General features: G+C 39.7%; 1 protein-coding gene across 2 annotated transcripts in view; it reads left to right on the top strand.

The window, feature by feature from the left end:
• The window catches only part of ALDH1A1 (aldehyde dehydrogenase 1 family member A1), a 39,754-nt gene extending 20,271 nt beyond the window's left edge, over positions 1-19,483 (top strand). For both annotated transcript variants that reach the window (XM_068422699.1, XM_068422698.1), the window contains 8 exons: positions 265-393; positions 3,250-3,363; positions 5,185-5,287; positions 5,853-6,037; positions 13,218-13,382; positions 15,314-15,471; positions 16,996-17,070; positions 19,411-19,483. In XM_068422699.1, coding sequence (XP_068278800.1) covers positions 265-393; positions 3,250-3,363; positions 5,185-5,287; positions 5,853-6,037; positions 13,218-13,382; positions 15,314-15,471; positions 16,996-17,070; positions 19,411-19,483 — 1,002 coding nt within the window. The remainder of the gene's footprint in view (positions 1-264; positions 394-3,249; positions 3,364-5,184; positions 5,288-5,852; positions 6,038-13,217; positions 13,383-15,313; positions 15,472-16,995; positions 17,071-19,410) is intronic.
• The last annotated feature ends 718 nt before the right edge of the window (positions 19,484-20,201 follow it).

Consider the following 20,201-nt stretch of genomic DNA (forward strand, 5'->3'; position numbering starts at 1 on the left):
TTGTTACAGGAGTACACTTATTGTCTCTTGAGCTTTTAACTAAAACCTTGGATCCCTTAGACCCCTTGGACTCACATATACCAAAGTCACTGGTCTTTGTATAACACGGCTTGCCAGCTGCTTTTTCAAAATATCTTCATTCTGAAAAGAGTTCAACAAGGAGTTCAACCACCCAGTTGACAATTTGTGCTATTATCATGTAAAAAGCAAAGGTATTTTGCTGTTGCATGAGAAATAGGATACACCTTCTCGTTTGTCTTTCAGTGGAACTTCCCATTGGTTATGTTCATCTGGAAGATCGCCCCTGCCCTTTGTTGTGGAAACACAGTGGTTATCAAACCAGCAGAACAAACTCCGCTGACTGCCCTTTACATGGGATCCTTAATTAAAGAGGTAAGTTGGCAACAGCAGAGTTTTATGCCCTTCTCAGATATGTGAGAGTATACTGCAGCTGACGTGCCACAGAGGTAATAGAAGCCAGGCTGTCCTCCACAAGTACTTCTCACTGCGTGTCTAGCCTTGTACTATGGAACTTGCCTTACTGTAAACCAGTGAAGCAAATCCAGGGCAAAAGCATGCGTATCTTTCAGCCTAGTCCACATATACAGAAAACACTGGAGTAGCAATTCAATAAACTTCATTCCTTGGCAAACTTATTGGTATTACAAAAGCACAGTACCTTTCAAAGTCAAAAGCAAACAAGGAGTCAAGAGCAGGGTACTTAAAGTTGGGTGGCAATTACTTTATTCACATAGTTATCATGGAAAAGGACCTGTTTGTACAGCTAATTATTATTATTTTTTAATTGAACAAACTTTTAATCCATCTTGGTTTATTATTAACAGGAAGCTGTAAAATTAAACTAATGACTGTTGCCAAACTTGTGAACTCTCTTCACACAGAGACTGGGAGAATACACTTTGTGCTCTTGAGCACAAGTAGTGTGGTAGTTTCTCCAGTGTTTCCAAAATTACGTTGACTAATGTGCCCAGCCAAGCAAACACACAAAGAAGAACAGTTAAATAGTTTAGCTATCTTGCTTCCCAATAAAATCAAAGGATGTAATTAACATGTTTGAAGAGCTGCCACAGATGTCAATAATCACCAGCGCAGTAACCTTTCAGAGTGTTAATGGAAATGACTTGGCACATTTTATTATTCTGCTTCAAAACAATGATTCAGCAGAGCATGCTGACTGGTTATGTGTTAATAATTCACAGAAACTAAACGACTATCAGGAAGGACCCAAGTCCTGCTGTTATTGCATCACACAGTAAATGCTATTAGATAATATTGTGAGGAGGAATTGCTTTAAAAAAAAATCAGAGATACTTTCTCTATGAATTTTTAACAATAAGTATCAGAAAGTATATTTATCTGAAAAAAACATCTTTACGGGGAAAGTAACTCAGTCCTGCTCCAAGTCTAATGAAATAACTGTTCTGATATTCTGATTTCCTGAAAGGAGATCTCATAAGTGGCAATGTGATCAGTGGTCCATTTTGTATGCAGAATTACAATGGTTACAGAGTGGTAATGACTGGTATAACACCAGAGCACTTTTAATAAAAGGCAAGATGATTCTCATTTTACCCATTCATTCAGTGTTCAACTGGATGAGAAGCTTAAGTATGTAATTGTTAAAGGTCTTTAGTGTATTATCTGGTAGATATTGTGGAACTTTAAAAAATGACAAATATTTATCTTATCAAGTCCTTCAAGATTTATTCACCCAATTCTAGCTGAGTTTTAATATACACCCGGATTACCCAAATAAACTTGAAGCCCAAATCCCTGATAGTGATCAAAACCTCAGTGATCACTTCAGTAACTATTGTCAACTTGTGAAACTATCTAAAGATCTATTTTAGCTTTCTACTTCTCAAGTGTCCACGTTAAAAATATGTATATTTACTCATTTACTTTTGGTAATCCTCACTATCCTTGTTAATAGTCCTCGCAGGCTCCTTTGCTAATATGTAGAGAATAGCTTCTAAAACAGACATGGAAATTAAATGCCCAAAGTAAGAATGTGTGAACTAGTTCCATGAAAATATTCTTACTTTTCTTTACAAATTAAGTATGAAACACAATGCTAAAAAAATGGAAGGAATCTCATCTCATCAGTTCCGGGTTAAATATTAGCCTGGAATAATAAATGAGCATGAAAAGCATTGATAGACTGTATCTGAGCATGAACATGTAAGGAACAAAGTTGCTTGAACAAAAGTAGTTGTCTGGTGTCCATAATGCAGGACATGACATTTAGGAGCTGTAACTCACCAGCTGAAATTCACCATTTTCCAAATGAAAATGGAACCTTTGCATGTAATTCCAAAGTCCTGTTTAATGCTAAAAAGAGGCTCATTTAAGTAATAATACAGGAGATGCATCTTTTTGGTCTTTTAATTCTATGCTTGCTCTGCTTCATAAGTGCCATTGAAATCCCATAGCTGCTTCATAAGCTGACAGGAAATCCAGCTGCACTTCACACATCCATGGAAATTTGCCTCACAAGCTGTTGGAACAAAATAACTTATTTTGCCTATGGATGGAACATAACTAATACAGAATTGGTGGGAATCAATAGGTTTGATTTGGCCCAGAGGAAAAGCCTCTTCAAACAAAAAATTTGCAAGATACTGGAACTATGCATATCTCAGGTAGCCAGCTTTTTCATTCTTGGTAGCTGATCTGCCTCATTTGTGCTGTAAACTCATGTTGCCCACTCTCTACTTTCAACCCACATCCAGAGGAAGAAGCAAAGACATTGAGTTTGAAGTACTATTTCTATCATTTTTCTTAACAGAATTTCAGTGTAATCCAGTGGATCATTAATTAAATCCCATCTAGCATGAGGGATAATGAGCAGAAGCCAGCAAGCACACAGGATGATTCAAATAGTTTTAATGAAGGAGATGCGAAAATAAACAATCTTCTTCTTTACACATCTAACTGGGGAGAAAAGAAAAAATAAATTTATTCCCTGTCAATGGCACTGAAAAAGAACTAAAATTACATGTTCTTTTATTTTTAAAAAAGGGCCAGTTCAATAGCTTAAAAGAAAGGTGAAGGAAAGAGGGCATGAATCCTGTAAGAATGAACACAATTGGGACTCTAGGGCTGAGAATAACTGTATGACTGAGAAAAGGTGGCTGGAGAACTGAAAAGGAAGTGAAGACTATAGGAGACATATTCTTCTAGTCATTATCCTTCCCCAAATTTACAGGGTTCTCTCTTCCAATTCAGGCAGGATTTCCACCTGGAGTTGTGAACATTGTGCCAGGCTTTGGACCCACGGCTGGAGCAGCAATTTCTCACCACATGGATGTAGATAAAGTAGCTTTCACAGGCTCTACAGAGGTACTATAATGAATGCAAGAAAATACAAGCAGGAACTGTGCCCCTCTGATTCCCAGTAATGATTTAATGTCTAACTTGTTCTATGTTACTATTTTAACTTTTTTCTTTCTTTTGGCTGCTGATTTGTTAAACAAAGTCTGTTTAATGATTTGTTGGTTATTATTAACTTTAAACATATTTAAACAATGTTTGTATTGCAGGAAAGCCCTTCAAACAAAGGCACTCCCATGAGATACAATGGGTTCTAGTATACCAAGGCTATTTTGAGTCTTGTCCTTTAAAAGAAAACATTTTCATAGCTTTTTGTTTGCTTCTTTTTTTAAGAATAATTATTTTTAAAAATGTAAAAAGTGAAACAGGCTGTGCTCCGTTCTCTTTAATTTTTATAATAACAAGATGGTAGGAAGGTACTTCAGAAATCTCATTCCTGGTTCTGCACACACTTAGGTGAGGTAATGGCTTTTTGGCATTTGAATGATACTGATGATTATCTGGGTGGTCTCAGAACTGTATTTGAATATGTATCAGTTTAATAATTGAAAGGTAGGTCACTGTTAATTTTCCCTAACCTCCACTCTGAAGAACTGTAAGTGATACAATCAAAGATTTCTCAGTGCAGGTGTTATGTGTTATGTAAGTATATACTTAACACAATACATTATATTATCTGTCTGTACGCATGCTACATGGAACAGCTGCCAACTGGTCTCTTAACTTCTTGGATGTACACTCCAAAGATAAATATCATTGCCTTATGTCAAGAATCAGTACACACTGAGTGCAAGAGCTATGTTTACTCTTAGAAACCTTTAGCTCTAAAGTAACAGGAAAAGAAAACAACCCAAAACCACAACATCTGAGAAATATCCCACAGATGTTCCCAATGGACAGTAACAACTACAATTGCCCGTGCCCCATGTCCCTCCAAAACCAGGTGGACCAAAGGGTGTATTCATAGACACGGGTGACAGTCCTCTCCTTCTGACATGGTAATTTAGCAGTGAGGTAGGACGGCTGACAGAGGAAAGAAGCTATCTGATGGTTGCTACACATGAACAGTTACAGACCAAAGCCACAAGGGCTACAAGTACAATTTCCCTTCACAGTTTTTCCAGGACATTTCATATTTAGAAGTTCACAGAATCACAGAATCAACCAGGTTGTAAGAGACCTCTGGGATCATCGAGTCCAACCATTGTCCTGACACCACTGTGTCAACTAGACCATGGCACTAAGTGCCATGTCCAGTCTTTTTTTAAACACATCCAGAGATGGTGACTGGATCCTTCAATCATGCCATTAATGAAAAGAAGCAGGGTAGGGATTCTGCCTTGCAGTGTCCATTTCCTCTTCTTCTTTTTTTCTAAGGAAGAAACTGGAATAAGGAAGAGTTGGCCATGCAGTGTAGATATCCACTTTTTCTCTCACACACTTTGTGCATCAAAGGGATTTCCCATATATAAAATAGAGGAATTTCAACCTAATGGGAGTAACTGGCAGAGCAGAAAACAGTGCCTACTTTAGATTACAGCGACAGGCGAGTAGAGTGGTGGTAACCAGAAAAGCACCAGGCATCTTTGGCAGTTAACATGAGTGTGTCCAGGGAGAAACACTTCTAGAAAGCATTCCTGGTTTGTAGACTGCAAACCACCTGCACCCTGAGTCTTCAAATTTATTATTTTTTTATTTATTTTTCATTTCTACAATTACTGGGATAGTAGACAACTGTTAAGTGATTTTCACTTTTGAGGAACTCAGAGAAGTGTTATTGAGGTCATAATAAACTTTTTGAGTTGAAGCTGTCTTCTCTCTACCTTTTAGGTTGGCAAACTGATTAAAGAAGCAGCAGGGAAGAGCAATCTGAAGAGAGTTACATTGGAACTTGGAGGAAAAAGTCCTAATATTATATTTGCGGACGCAGACTGTTAGTAGCATTTTTATTATATAAACATAGTACTTCTGCAAGTCCCATGTTCTTTTACTTTGTTTGTCAGTATATTATTTGTATCTGTTTAATGAAGGAGTAATATTTAATGTTTTCTGGTCACGCCATAGTTTTAAGTTATATTGCCATCAAAAATTGGTGTTTCCTGAATGGATATGAACCTCTGACAACTTCTCCATCCTTACTGTAATTAAGGATCATCCTAATGCAACATGAATGCAGAACCAAAAGCAGCTAGGTGGATCTTATACAGGTTTATTAACTTTCTAGCTGAATAGTCCTCTTGGTACTGCTGATAGGGCAAATAATGTTACGTCTACATTTCACATAGAACAGCTGAATGTGTGTTTATCTAGGTATACCATGCTACTCTTGATACGAGTAGTTTTGCACATAAGTAAATGGATTAATATCTGTGTTTTAAAGGGCCATAAAATTAAAAAGTGCTAAAAAGGGAACTGAGATGGAGTAACAAAGGTTTTTAAAGAATTTATGACATGACCACTCAAGTTTTTGATCTGATGGAGTCTGCATTTCATTGCAGTGGACACCGCTGTGGAATTTGCACATATTGGTCTGTTCTACCACCAGGGACAGTGTTGTATAGCAGGATCTAGGATTTTTGTGGAAGAGCCTATTTATGAGGAGTTCGTTCGCCGGAGCATTGAACGAGCAAAGAAGTATACACTTGGGAATCCTCTGTTGCCTAGTGTACAGCAAGGCCCTCAAGTAAGTAACATTATGTGTTTCCTATATAACTGAGACACAACATCACAGTTTAATGTACTTCTAAAACGTTTGTTGTATTAGTGTCAAGGCTAAGCACAATTGTCTAGTGGTTAGTCTGGAGGACCAGGAGGAAGTAACTGGAGTGATGGCTGGTTGTGTCACTATCACAGGCCCAAGGGTGAGATTTCTTTCTCTTTTATAGTTCCTTTTATTATGGAATGGGAACAATTATATAGAACTGAAATGCTTTGAGAAACCTTTAATGCAACAGCTGTAAAATTGCAAGTACAATCACCCATGTCAGAGATTGCTAACATATTCAAATAGTGCCACTGTAAGTGAGTAACTTGAGAAAATAAAATTTAGTGTTGTCTTTTTCCCTTTTTCAAGGTGCTAGTGTTTCATTATGCTGCTCTCAGTTTTAGAATATTGCACAATTAAAATGAATAATTTTGTACTTTTTCTTGTTAAGTTAAGAGGTTATGCCAACAGCTTCCCCGTTAAATGAATGCTAAAATGCAACATTAAAAAACATTGCTATCACTGTGCTGTGGATTCAGTGGATCACATTAGAGCATTGTTAAATTAGTTTACACCTAGAGTCTTTTTCAGCACATATACTTTCTTGGCAGAGATATTATGCACATATTTGATTGTCATAGAATAAAAGCACTGTATTAGAGACAAAGCAAAAGCTGGAGACAAAGCAACTCCCACATGTTTGACAATGTAACATATTCTTCATTGGTTATCACAGTCATTTTATGTAATCAAAGACACCAAGTAAATTTGAAAACTGCATTCCAAGCCACACAAGCTTTGAAGAATTTCAAAACAGTAAGGTTGTTATTTTGGTATCCTGCAATATGCCTTGCTAATATGTTCAGCTGAATAAATTTAAATGCCAGAGGCTGGGAAGTTTGAAACAAGTAAACTCCAGGTGTCTGGTGTACAGCTAATACAAAACTAACAGGAATCCACTCTCATGTTATTGTGGCTTTACTGAGTTTGAAATTCATGCTAACAATTTAAATGAGAGATGAAAGTAAACTTTTACTAAAACAATAAAAGGAAGATTAAGCATGTGAAAAAAAGCATTACTGAAAACCTTTGAAAGAGCATGAAGACTCCTTTCTCCTCCAGTCTCATCATGTGCCTTTCGTGACTTCTTTTTCTTCTTAGCAATCTTTAGAAGAAATCTTAACTTTTTCACAGGTTAGCAAAATTTCTCCTTTTAGAACTAGTGTGATCCCATTTAAAGGAAAATTCACAGAGTTATCACAGAGTTATCACAGAATGTTAGGGATTGGAAGGGACCTCAAAAGATCATCTAGTCCAATCCCCCTGCCGGGGCAGGATTGCATAGACCATATCACACAGGAACACGTCCAGGCGGGTTTTGAATGTCTCCAGAGAAGGAGACTCCACAACTTCTCTGGGCAGCTTGTTCCAGTGTTCAGTCACCCTCACCGTAAAGAAGTTTTTCCTCATATTTAAGTGGAACCTCCTGTGTTCCAGCTTGCACCCATTGCCCCTTGTCCTGTCAAGGGATGTCACTGAGAAGAGCCTGGCTCCATCCTCATGACACTTGCCCTTTACATATTTAGAAACATTAATGAGGTCACCCCTCAGTCTCCTCTTCTCTAAGCTAAAGAGACCCAGCTCCCTCAGCCTCTCCTCATAAGGGAGATGTTCCACTCCCTTAATCATCTCCGTGGCTCTGCGCTGGACTCTCTCTAGCAGTTCCCTGTCCTTCTTGAACTGAGGGGCCCAGAACTGGACACAATACTCCAGATGCGGCCTCACCAGGGCAGAGTAGAGGGGGAGGAGAACCTCTCTCGACCTGCTGACCACACCCCTTCTAATACACCCCAGGATGACATTGGCCTTCTTCGCCACAAGGGCACACTGCTGGCTCATGGTCATCCTGCTGTCCACTAGGATCCCCAGGTCCCTTTCCCCTACGCTGGTCTCCAACAGCTCTGTCCCCAACTTGTACTGGTACATGGGGTTGTTCTTGCCCAGATGCAGGACTCTACACTTGCCCTTGTTATATTTCATTAAATTTCTCCCCGCCCAACTCTCCAGCCTGTCCAGGTCTCTCTGAATGGCTGCGCAGCCTTCCGGTGCGTCAGCCACTCCTCCCAGTTTTGTGTCATCAGCGAACTTGCTGATAGCGCACTCTAATCCCTCATCCAAGTCATTAATGAATATATTGAATAGAACTGGTCCCAGTACCGACCCTTGCGCGACTCCGCTAGACACAGACCTCCAACTGGACTCTGTCCCATTGACCACCGCTCTCTGGCTTCTTTCCTTCAGCCAGTTCACAATCCACCTCACTACCCGATCATCCAGACCACACTTCCCCCGTTTAGCTGCGAGGATGCTGTGGGAGACCGTGTCAAACGCTTTACTGAAATCGAGATAGACCACATCCACAGCTTTACCATCATCTATCCACCGGGTAACATCCTCATAAAAGGCTATCAAGTTGGTTGAGCATGACTTCCCGTTGGTGAAGCCATGCTGAGTGCCCCTAATGATCCCCCTATCCTTGATGTGTCTAGAGACAGTACCAAGGACAAGTTGTTCCATCACCTTTCCGGGGATGGAGGTGAGGCTGACCGGTCTATAGTTACCCGGGTCCTCCTTCTTGCCCTTTTTGAACACTGGAGTGACATTCGCTTTCCTCCAGTCCTCAGGCACCTCTCCCGTTGCCCACGACTTAGCAAAGATGATGGAGAGTGGCCTAGCAATGACTTCCGCCAGCTCCCTCAGCACCCGCAGGTGCATCCCATCAGGACCCATGGATTTATGGACGTCCAGGTTGCTTAATTGGTCCCTGACCCAGCCCTCATCACCCAAGACAGATTCCTCCTCTATCCTGACTTCTTCTGAGGCCTCAGGGGTCCGGGGCTCCTCAGGACAACCTCCAGCAGTATAGACAGAGGCAAAGAAGGCATTCAGTAACTCTGCCTTCTTTTTATCCTCTGTCTCCAGGGCCCCCACCTCATTCATCAGTGGGCCTACATTGCCTCTAGTGTTGGCTTTAACTGCAATGTATTTGAAGAAGCCCTTTCTGTTGTCCTTGACCTCTCTTGCAAGGTTTAATTCCAAGGAGGCCTTAGCTTCCCTAGTTGCCTCCCTACATCCTCTGACAACAGACTTATATTCCTCCCAAGTGGCCAGCCCCTCCTTCCATGATCTGTACACCCTCCTCTTCCGCTTGAGTTTGCCCAGCAGTTCCCTGGTTAACCATGCAGGTCTCCTGGTACCCTTCCTTGACTTCCTACTTGTTGGGATGCTCTGGTCTTGAGCTCGGAAGAAGCAGTCCTTGAATGCTAACCAACTATCTTGGGTCCCCTTACCTTCTAGTACCCTGTCCCATGGGATTTCCCCTAGCAATTGCTTGAAAAGGCCAAAGTTGGCTCTCCTGAAGTTCAGGGTTGCGATTCTGCTAGCTATTCTGTTCCTGCCACATGAGATCCTGAATCTACCATCTCATGGTCACTACAACCAAGGCTGCCCTCAACCTTCACCTCTTTAACCAGACCCTCCTTGTTAGTGAGGATAAGATCCAGCAGCGCTCCTCTCCTAGTTGGCTCATCCACCATTTGCATCAGAAAGTTATCATCAATGCACTGGAGGAACCTCCTGGACTGAGGATGGCTGGCTGAGTAGGCCTCCCAGCAAATATCAGGGTAGTTGAAATCCCCCATGACAACCAGGCCCTGTAATTGCGAGACTGCTCTCAGCTGCCTGTAGAAGGCTTCATCACCCTCCTCATCCTGATCCGGTGGCCTGTAATAGACACCCACAACAGTATCACCCCTGCCAGCCTGCCCCTTAATTCGCACCCACAAACTCTCAAGTCGCTCCTGATCCGCCCCTGGACAGAACTCAATACATTCTAGCTGCTCACTCACATAAAGAGCAACTCCACCACCTCTCCTTAGCGGCCTGTCTTTCCTGAACAAGACATAGCCATCCATGACCACATTCCAGTCATGCGAGGCGTCCCACCAAGTCTCTGTAATTGCCACTAGATCATAGCCCCCCAACCGAACACGGATTTCTAACTCCTCCTGTTTATTCCCCATGCTGCGCGCATTGGTGTACAGGCATTTCAGGGAGTGAGCTGAGCACACCGATTTCACCCCAGGGGGATGGGAGGCCTCCTGGTCTACCTCAACACTAGAGCGTTGCCCCAGTGGTGCAAGCCCAGCTACTACCCCATCCCCCTTCGAATCTACTTTAAAGCTCTCCGAATGAGCCCTGCTAATTCCTGTCCCAGAACCCTTTTGCCCCTACGACATAAGCCTTTCCCATGTATTACCATCACACCTGTTGTCTTATAAAACCAGCCATTATCAAAGAACCCAAAGCCCTGTATGTAGCACCAGTCTCGTAGCCAGGCATTAACAGAGAGAATCCTACTATTCCATCCCGCGTCATCACCTGAAAATGGAAGGAGGGAGGAGAAAACAACTTGTGCCCCAGACTCTTTCACCAACAGTCCTAGGGCCTTGTAGTCTTTCTTCATCCCCCTCAGACTACGGGATGCAGCTTCTTCCCCACCTGTCTGGAAGATCAGCAGGGCGTAGTAGTCTGTGGCCTTCACCAGGTTGGGGAGTTGCCTGGTGATATCCTTGATTCGGGCTCCAGGCAGGCTGCAGACCTCCCTGTGATGGGGGTCAGCTCTGCATATTGGGCCCTCAGATCCCTTTAGGAAGGAGTCTCCAACCACTAAAACTCTTCTCTTCCTCCTTGTGCAGGAGGTAGCTATATGCCTGTCAGGTTTTTCTGACTGCGGTGGGACCTCTGATATAGGTTGCCTCTCCACCACATCCCCGTTGGACTGGCTGTATTCCACTAGGGCTTCATATCTATTGCTCAGAGGCACCTGTGGAGGCAAGGTAGGCAAGGAGGGCACTCGCCTTTTGCCACGGCCATAGACTTGCCTCCACTCACTCCTCTCCTCTAGGTTATTGTTTTCCACCTGAGAGGGGCAGAGTACAGGGGTCCCTCGATCCTGGGAGCTCTCCGGCAGGTGCTCCCATTTTTTTTGTTGCAGGGAAGGCAGAGCCTGGCTCCACCAGTCTATCTCCATTTCAGCCTCCCAAATGCTCCTAAGCCTTTCTACTTCGGCTTGAAGCTTTTCAACCTGGCTTTGCAGCTGTGCCGCTCGGCCGAGCAGATCATCTACTTGCTCACAGCGCACACAGCCCCCTGACACCACAGAGACGGTGTAACATTCCCTGCAGCCTGCGACCTGCACCGTCGCCTCATTCCGTGGGAGCTCTGTCTGGGTTCCCACATCCATTTTGGTCTTCTTCCACCGGGTAGATACCAAAATTGTAGCCATGAGTGCATTTCTTTTGTGATAATTATGTTTAAATATCTCTCTTTGTCTTCAAATCCCTTGTTGTGCTTTGACTAATTCTTTCTAGAAACAAAAAAATGATAGCCTGTATCAGGGATATTCACTGTGCTGTCTTGTCATAGAGATTCCTTGAAAGCCATATTTGTCCTCCAGTTTACAGGCCCTCTGGAGCAGCACCTCCCTCAGGCAGCAAGTTTGGGTAATGCTTTGCACAGTGGGCACCAAAGAAGAGCCAAAAGCACTAGCAGAATGCACAAGTTCACATATATGCTAATTCACACATTATTAAGAAAAATAATGATGATTGTAATAACAAAGGAACAACTGACAGCAACATGAGCTGTATCATAACCTCATCTTCAAAATGTTTATGCACAATAGATATTTGGCCACCAGGGTAGCAAAATTTTATGTCTTCAGCGTGCAGTAAGGCAATTGAAAGCAAAATGACAAGGGGAGTGCAGTGAACTAAAAATCACCTCCTTATAAATATCCTTATAAATTCATATCTTTATAAATATAAGCTTTTATCACAGCTTTAGCTGAATAGCAGTTTAGTCTAATATACATTCAGGATTCCCTAGAACCTATTAAAATGTTGTTGTGTTCTATGACCATGGTAATACTTACTGCTTAAATTGAAATGTGACCTTTTTATTGCACAAATAAGAGAAAAAGATACACACTTCACAGCTGACTGATGAGTATGATCACAGAGAAGAAGCTTCTCTGCAAGAGTCCCCCTAGAAGTAATCTCAGTATCTTCACGAGGCAGTGCTTGAAGGGCTGAACTCTGAAAGAGTGAAGGAAAGAATCATGAATATGGAACAAATAAAAATAAAAAAGAGGGTGTTAGAGGCCTTTACCAAACAAGTTATATCATTGAGTTTTTCTTGACATAAATGTTATCTTATGCACAATTTCCTTTCCGGCCTGAGGTGGTGATTGGTTGATTTTGAGAGGGGAGGAGGGAAAACAATGTGTGATCTGTTTCTAATCCTCATTTACATTATTTCCTTTTATTCGCTTTGTCATTGAAAACTGGAAAGGGTTAGAGAAATATAAGCCCCTATTGTACTGCCACTATAAACTCCTTTTCTAGACAAAGATCACGCATTTTGCTATATTATAGAGCCAAACTGCAATATGCTTGGCATACTTTGAATTTGTTGGTAAGCTTGGGTAAGTGGAGGGACAGAGACTGGCTTCATACCATAAACAATCAGCCATCTATTTTTCTCAAACCACAAATGTACGTGTCTGTATTCCACTAATAAATCGGAATTAACTGAAAACAGCATTGAATTTCAGTTATATTTTATGGTTGCTTTTTAAGTTCCTCTAATAGTTTAGGAAAACAGTATGGCCCATTTACCAAACCTAGTGAAGTACAGCAGAGTCTTGCTGGATAGATCAAACCCTCTGTTATTTTTGCAGAATCAAACTCAGCAATTTTTATTTTGATGAACCACTTGCAGTTGGCAGGAGTACTGGGAGAAGTATAAAAGACATTCATTTTAAAGTTTTTTTTCTTTTTTTACTAAAGAAAAACAGTATGTCAAACCCTCTATAGCTGATTCTCCTATGTCAGAATTTCTGATTACCGGTCTGTTTGAGAAAAGCCTACAAAGTTTTGCAAAGTTAATGACAAGAATATTTGCAGGTCTCTCCAGCTGTTGCACTTCAACACATGCAATTAAACAAAGCTGGAACATTGTTAGTTTTTGGTTAATGAGGTAGAACAATTGTTATCAGCATGTGCTGTTTTCATCCCTGTAATATCTTTTCATTTAGATTGATAAGGAGCAGTTTCAAAAAATTCTGGAGCTAATTGAGAGTGGGAAAAAAGAAGGAGCCAAACTGGAATGTGGAGGAGGTCCATGGGGAGACAAAGGTTACTTCATCCAGCCCACAGTTTTTTCTAATGTTACAGATGATATGCGCATTGCCAAAGAAGAGGTAAATAAATTCTTGGCAGTCTGTACTCTCACTGGAGATTGTCTGTACAAAATATCCATTTAGAAGGTCAAGTGGCTACATAAAAACACTCTCAGCAAATCTGTCATTCTGTCCTGATGGTGTTTACAATGCTTTTCTTGGTTTCTGATGCCCGTTTCACTAACTCAGTGGTGGTGAGGGAGAGGAGTATAAGGCTGGCCTGCCAACAAAGGCTCCAGCTTAAAATGGCAGTAGATAAGAAATGCCGAGGTTCGAACTGTTTACATCACCCCACACTGCCCACGTCTCATATACCAGAGTCACAGTAACCTGTAACAGAGAAAAAAACCTTGAAGGCACAACTTGTGAACTCTTTGCACTCCCTAAGGAGCCACTTAATTTGGGATTTGGACATGATATGCATCAAGCAGCTATTTTGCAATAAGAGAAAATAGTTAGATTGTGCTTCCACAGGCATTTTTTTGGTGGCATTTACAACAAAGCAGAGTTTTGTCTCTGCAGGGTTATTTAACCTATATCAGTTTGCAGAAGTGTCTACACAGAGTCGAAGGGGCTTTTACCGACTCAACTAAGGTGGCAGTGCCAGGGCAACAGTGATCATCTGCAAGGAACGTGAGAGAGTTAGGAGTGCAGAGCTGCTATGCCATTGAGAAAAACAGTTCTGTAAACAGAGCCTCAAAGTCCAATCGTGATCTCTTCTCTGTGTTTTTTTACATTCACCTTCATTAATAACTCCTGCAGTTGTGCTGCAATTGGTGTCCATTATACTTCTTCATACTAGAAAGACCCTTCAAAATTGTTACAAATCTAGGTGTTGCTTTATATAGCCAGAGATACTGTTGATGCAGTCTGCCAAACATACCTGGTACATTCAGCAAGAGTCAACAGGCTGAGTTAAAATGAACACCAGAGCATCTAGAGTTATTTGTGAAGGGGAGAGAGCTGTAAAACAAGTGAGAGCTGCATGAGGAACAATTTTATTGTTTCTGCTGGTCTTGGAGGCAGGTAGGAAACTGCATAGAGATACATTGCATCACAGATCTAATAGTTTCCTTTGGGTCAGCAGTAAAAGAACTGCTTCTCTCACACTATTTTGAGTGTACTGAATAATGAAACCCCAGAGAGCCAAGGCAATTTAAAGAATACCTGGGTTCTGAAACACACAGCTTGAACAGTGGTGGAATGTTCAGTGGTTTTCTGATCTATGTAAATCCAATCCCTGCCGCTCTAGTTAGAAACTAGCGCTAAACACTTTCTAGGAAAATCAAGTGGAAAACTCACGATCTATGGGAATGGAAGTAATTAGATGTTGTATTGCCCCCCTGCCCTTCTTAGCACTGTGTGGTGGGCATGTGCACCTCTGGCTGAGAACACGGAGCAGCAGCAGGGGAAAGCCCAGCCTGAGGGACTATTGTCTTGCATAACACCCATATGGAAAACAGAATTAGTTGTTTCATGTGGCATACATGCCCAGTTGTGCAGCTACTTGCAGAGATAAAGGTCTAATAGAAAATTTAGTGGAAAGAAAAGTTGAATGTCTTTCTCAACTCCAAAACTGGAGCTTACCAAGAAAATAACAGTCCGTTGGTAACCAGTACAGATATGTAACATACTGTGACTCCATGCTGACTACCTTTATGGTAGGTGTCTTTTCATCTTTATTTATCTGTTTTCATCATTTATAGTATTATTTATTTCTTTACTGTTTTATTATTCATTTTACAATAGGTTATGTTGATTTGCTCCATATTACAAAAACCTTACCTTTATGTGAATTTATAATCCTTTTTAGAACTCTGTTCTGAGATGTACACCCTTGACTGAAAGAATTCAGGAATAAGGCTGACAGAAAATCTTTTTTTAAAATGTATATTATTTACAATAGTAAACTATACTAGTTCACTTCATATGTTTACATGTGTCTGAAACAGATATTTGGACCTGTTCAACAAATCATGAAGTTTAAAACTATAGATGAGGTTATCAAGAGAGCAAATAATACTACCTATGGCTTAGCAGCTGCAGTTTTTACCAAAGACATTGATAAAGCACTGACATTTGCAGCTGCTCTTCAGGCTGGAACAGTATGGTAAGTAATGGCTTCTTCCTTCAGAACTGCAGGAGCCAGTAATTGTAGGACATTTTAACACTTCTTGGAGTGGTATACTTTTATATTTCTTTCCTTGTCATCTTTAGGGAAGTTGATTAATGCCATTCTCCTGTGTCTCTCTTCCCCTCACATTCCGTATTTAACGTGCTATTAAATAAATTGTTCTTGTAGGTCTTCACACAATTGTTCTGTAAACTTAGTCAGAAAAAGGAAATTGACTTGCTGAAAAGGAAAGGAAATACAGTTACAGTACCACTTTCCTTTCTGTTCAGGATCTGGGGATAGGCCAATACATAATTTGCAGGGATCGTTTTCTGTACTGTGTAAAGAGATTAATTATCTGAAGTTCTATGGGCATTAACATGGGCAGAACATCCACCTGTCATGGAAAAGATTGATAAAATGAAGTTGAAAAAAGGAAGGAAACACAAGTGGGGGAGAACTGCTACAAGCAGAAGGACAACTATTTCCAGAGATGGAAAAAAAAAAGAGGCAACCTATATGGAGCTGGAAAGGCAAAGGCTGATAGATGCAAGAGTGAAAGTGTGGAGGAATAGCACATTGAGTCTAATGACTATCACTGACAGGGACCTGCATTTCCCTACAGCTATCTCAATGCATCAGAAAGAGAACATCCATATTTACTTGAACATAAAATCTCTGTCCAATTTACATTTTATCTGAAAGAACTCGCAATCAGACCAAATTCCTGCCCAGGTTCTGTGACCTAAAAACATATGCTTTCTAAAAATAACTTAACAGTTTTGACTTAGGAGTTGGTATTCTTTAAATGGAAGAAAGTTTAAAATAAAAGTGGAATCTTTGGGTTTTACTCTTCTGTGATTGCTGACCTGTCTAGGAACCCTTAACTCTGAGCAGAAACTCTTTTCTTGAAACCGTAGACTGGCAGAAGGAGAAATTATAAGATATGAAAATGAAGCATATCTGATTTGGCAACATTGCAATACAAGAAGGGCTTCTCAGCTAGGGAGAAGGATACACATTCTGCCAAAATTCTTCATACTACAAATTGCCCTGTGAAATTCCTTTCTTACTCATTATTGTATTTTTGTTCTCAAACACAACACAGAATATGGTTTAACAATGAGTAGAACCAAACAAAACTTCCTAAATATATACTGAACTGATCCTGAATTTACCTATAGGAAGTATACCTGCAGAAGACTTAACTGTGACTAGCTTTTATTTGAGAGCTTATGCACTAGTTAGGAAGGAATCTTATTATAACTATCAGAGAAAGATATGACTGTCATTCTACATGAAGACCCTTGATGAGTGTTAGAACCCTGATCATTAGTGTAGTTTCTGGTAATGCTTTGTTTCTCCGAACCTTGAACTACACATATTTTTGCAAATACATTACTCAGATATAATTTGTGAATACCATCATAGGTTTTTACAATCGACAAAAAAACCACTGATTTTTCAGAAGAGAAAAAAAGTTGTTTCACACTGTCAGAAGTAATTTTCCTGTTCTTCCAGGGTTAACTGTTATAGTGCAATGTCTGCTCAGTGTCCTTTTGGAGGATTTAAGATGTCAGGAAATGGACGAGAAATGTAAGTAAATATTTTTTAAAATGTAGATTCACAGGAACTGCAAAATGAAATTCCAAACCCCAGCTTTAAACATTCTTAACTAGGATGCCCAGTTTGATATTTTGTCAAATTAGTCTATCTAAACCTGTTTAAGGTTTCATGTTTTCAAAAACAATGTCAAGCAAAGAATTCCTCTATAAAACAAATAAGAAAATTACTTAGGTATACACTTTTTCAAAATGACCATTTTTAGTATCTTGCGGTCTACTGATATGCAAAACTGATCATTGTGTTTATGGTTTACAGTTTTTGCACAATGGAAACTGTCATTTTCATTAAGATATATATGTGTGTAGTTGGTGGAATCCCCTTTAAATGCTAGGGTTTTGAAAACACAAGACATTTCAAAATCCTTGATTTAAACAAGAGTTTTCAGTTTAAAAGTATTGTGTCAACAATGTTTTTACTGTACATTCCAGCTTGGTCAAAATTTATGACAAAAATAGTCCTCTGTAGTCTTCGAACTTTTGGTCTTTTCCCAGAATAGAAGTGGAGGAGTATACAGAAATGATAATCTAACCTAATTCTTTCAAACTTCTAAGGTTTAGTCCAGTTTCTATTTTAATTATGTCCTGTCTTACCTGTATGCATCCTGATCTTCATATTATCAAGAGAATCATGTAAACTGTTAATATTATGAAACATTTGATATCATATATATTCATTACATGATCTAGGATTATGTCTTCTGGGTTTTTTTGGAATGTAAATCACAAGCAGTCCTTTGTTAAAAGTGCCATATATATGGGAAGAACAAATTATTTTTAAAGCAATGAATAAAAATCAAAATATCTAACTTTTCTCTTTTATTAAGGCAAATGCAGAGTACTTTTAATGAATAACAGAAATAAATAACATATGTGCAGGTGAAGTGCTTCAGAGCTTCTTTTCTCTTTTTTTGCTCTTTTATTTTTTAAGAGATAAAGGCTAGGATTTTCACGCTTGCTCATCACTGGGCTTAATGTGTTCCTGATGGCAAAGCTCCCACTGACTTCAAAGGAAACAGAGTTACACCAATGGTGAGAGCTTTAGAAAAATGTCAAAATGAAAAACAACCCAATAATTTAGGCCATTACTATCAAGGACTGTTTTGCATTTGCTGAGTGCCAAAAAATGAGAGATCATCACTTCTGAATCACAGTCTTTTGCAGAAATATTTTGGGGATTTATTTGCTGGAAATAACAGGAAAACAATAAAAGGCTATGATAAAGATTAATATTCTCTATAACAGTGCATTTTGAAGGAGTTAAGCTTTTGTGCAAATGAAGTTTTTCCTAATGCTTGGTTCAAAATCACAATTATTGAACCAATAAAAATATTTCTGCTAAAGGGCAAGGAAAAGATTAGCACCAAATAGATGTCTGCCATGGAAGAAAAGTTTTGTAAACACGTGGCAATCAATTTTAGGAGAGGCGGAAATATGTGTGAAAGAACTGCACTGAAATAATCAGGAAGTCAGTGTGTCAAGCCATTGACTTCCTTGAATCCCAGAATAAAATTACCTGTATAATTCTTGGAATGATAATCCCGTTACGAAATAAACTACTGAATGTCAAGGACTAATAGAATGCCTCTTCAAAAGTGAAGAGAATCAGTAAACATTTTCCCACAGCACAAGAGTCCTGAGCACAGATTTCTGTTTTGCATACGTAATGTACCTGGTAAGATGGCAGTGAGAACTGGATAACATTATACTATAGAAAATTCTTGTTCTATAAAACAATCAATTATGTCTCAATAGTTTGACTAAGTCAGATGTCAAACATATAGGCACACAAGCAAGCTTCATCTCATCATGTAAATGTAAATGTAAAGGTGGAATCATGCTAATAACATGTCAGTAAGATTTAAGTGTTTTTCACTGTCTGGGAGATTTCATAGTAGATTAATGATGTCCCTCATTTACTTGACATGAAGAGTCTATTCTTTGACTGCAGAGAAAACTCTTGACATGAGAGGACTGCCTTTGCAAGTAACTTGTTGAGCATGCTTGTGAAGACCTAACATGTGCCTGATTTGCTGCACAGAAACCCAGTTTAGAAATGCACTAAATTGATGAAATGCCATTCTTTTGCACAGAAATAAAATTACTTTCTCTCCCAATTTTCTCAGTAGACGGTTGCTGTGGCTTTTCAAAAGGCTTCTAACAGCAGTCTAGCTGCACAGATGTCTTCCAGATATGTCCAGTGTACTTGTTATACATCTGGCCAGTTGCAGAGCACCGCCAAAAATCCCATCCAGGGTGTAACTCTTATAAAAAGCATTACTATAAATATTGCTCTTGGTTCTCTTTTACCTAGGGGAGAATATGGCCTTCATGAATACACAGAAGTTAAGACTGTCACAATCAAAATCCCGCAGAAGAACTCATAATGCTGCTTGAGGTGCAGAATTTAGCAGCTTCAAATGAATCTGAAAACACAGTCTGAATTATCAAAAGTTTTAGATCCCAAATTATTCATTAACCTTTTTGCTTTCTGATTGCATAAGAGGTACTCGCTTACATTAAAAATATGAAGAATTACGTAGAAAACCTTAATGTGACTGACTGAGAAAAGGAAACTTTAACGTCTGGTACATAGCTAACTAATTTTGAAATTCATGTTCAGAAAGAACTCTTTTTTATTTTTGGTGGAAGGTCTCTGCAGTGCTATGAAAATGTTCATTTTTCAATATATCCTACAGGTACAATTTGAATTTATGTGCTCTTCTAAGTGTTAGATGGCAAGCTCTCTTTCCATTTTCATTTCTTTCTGGCCTTAACAAAAGCACTTATGAGCAATTAGCAGATAGATACTTTTCTGTGTCTTTCAGAAATAATGGACGACTTCTAGATATATTTCTTAGACTACTGAATTTGTTCATCATACTACACAAATGTAATCTGGATAATATTAAACAATATTAAAATCCACCTTCAAAACCTAATATTGTTCATTAGTCTTTTCTATTATAGTGGTAGCACATATTTTATATCCTTAAAGAGGCACTACTGTCTCAACGGTGTGTCTAGGTCATCAGAAGTACTATATTGGCTATATGGAGACTGAAGTCCCTAATTCTTTGACAGTATTATAAATGGAAAAATATG

This window comes from Nyctibius grandis, chromosome Z (genome assembly GCF_013368605.1).
Source record: "Nyctibius grandis isolate bNycGra1 chromosome Z, bNycGra1.pri, whole genome shotgun sequence".
NCBI classification, from domain to species: Eukaryota; Metazoa; Chordata; class Aves; order Nyctibiiformes; family Nyctibiidae; genus Nyctibius; species Nyctibius grandis.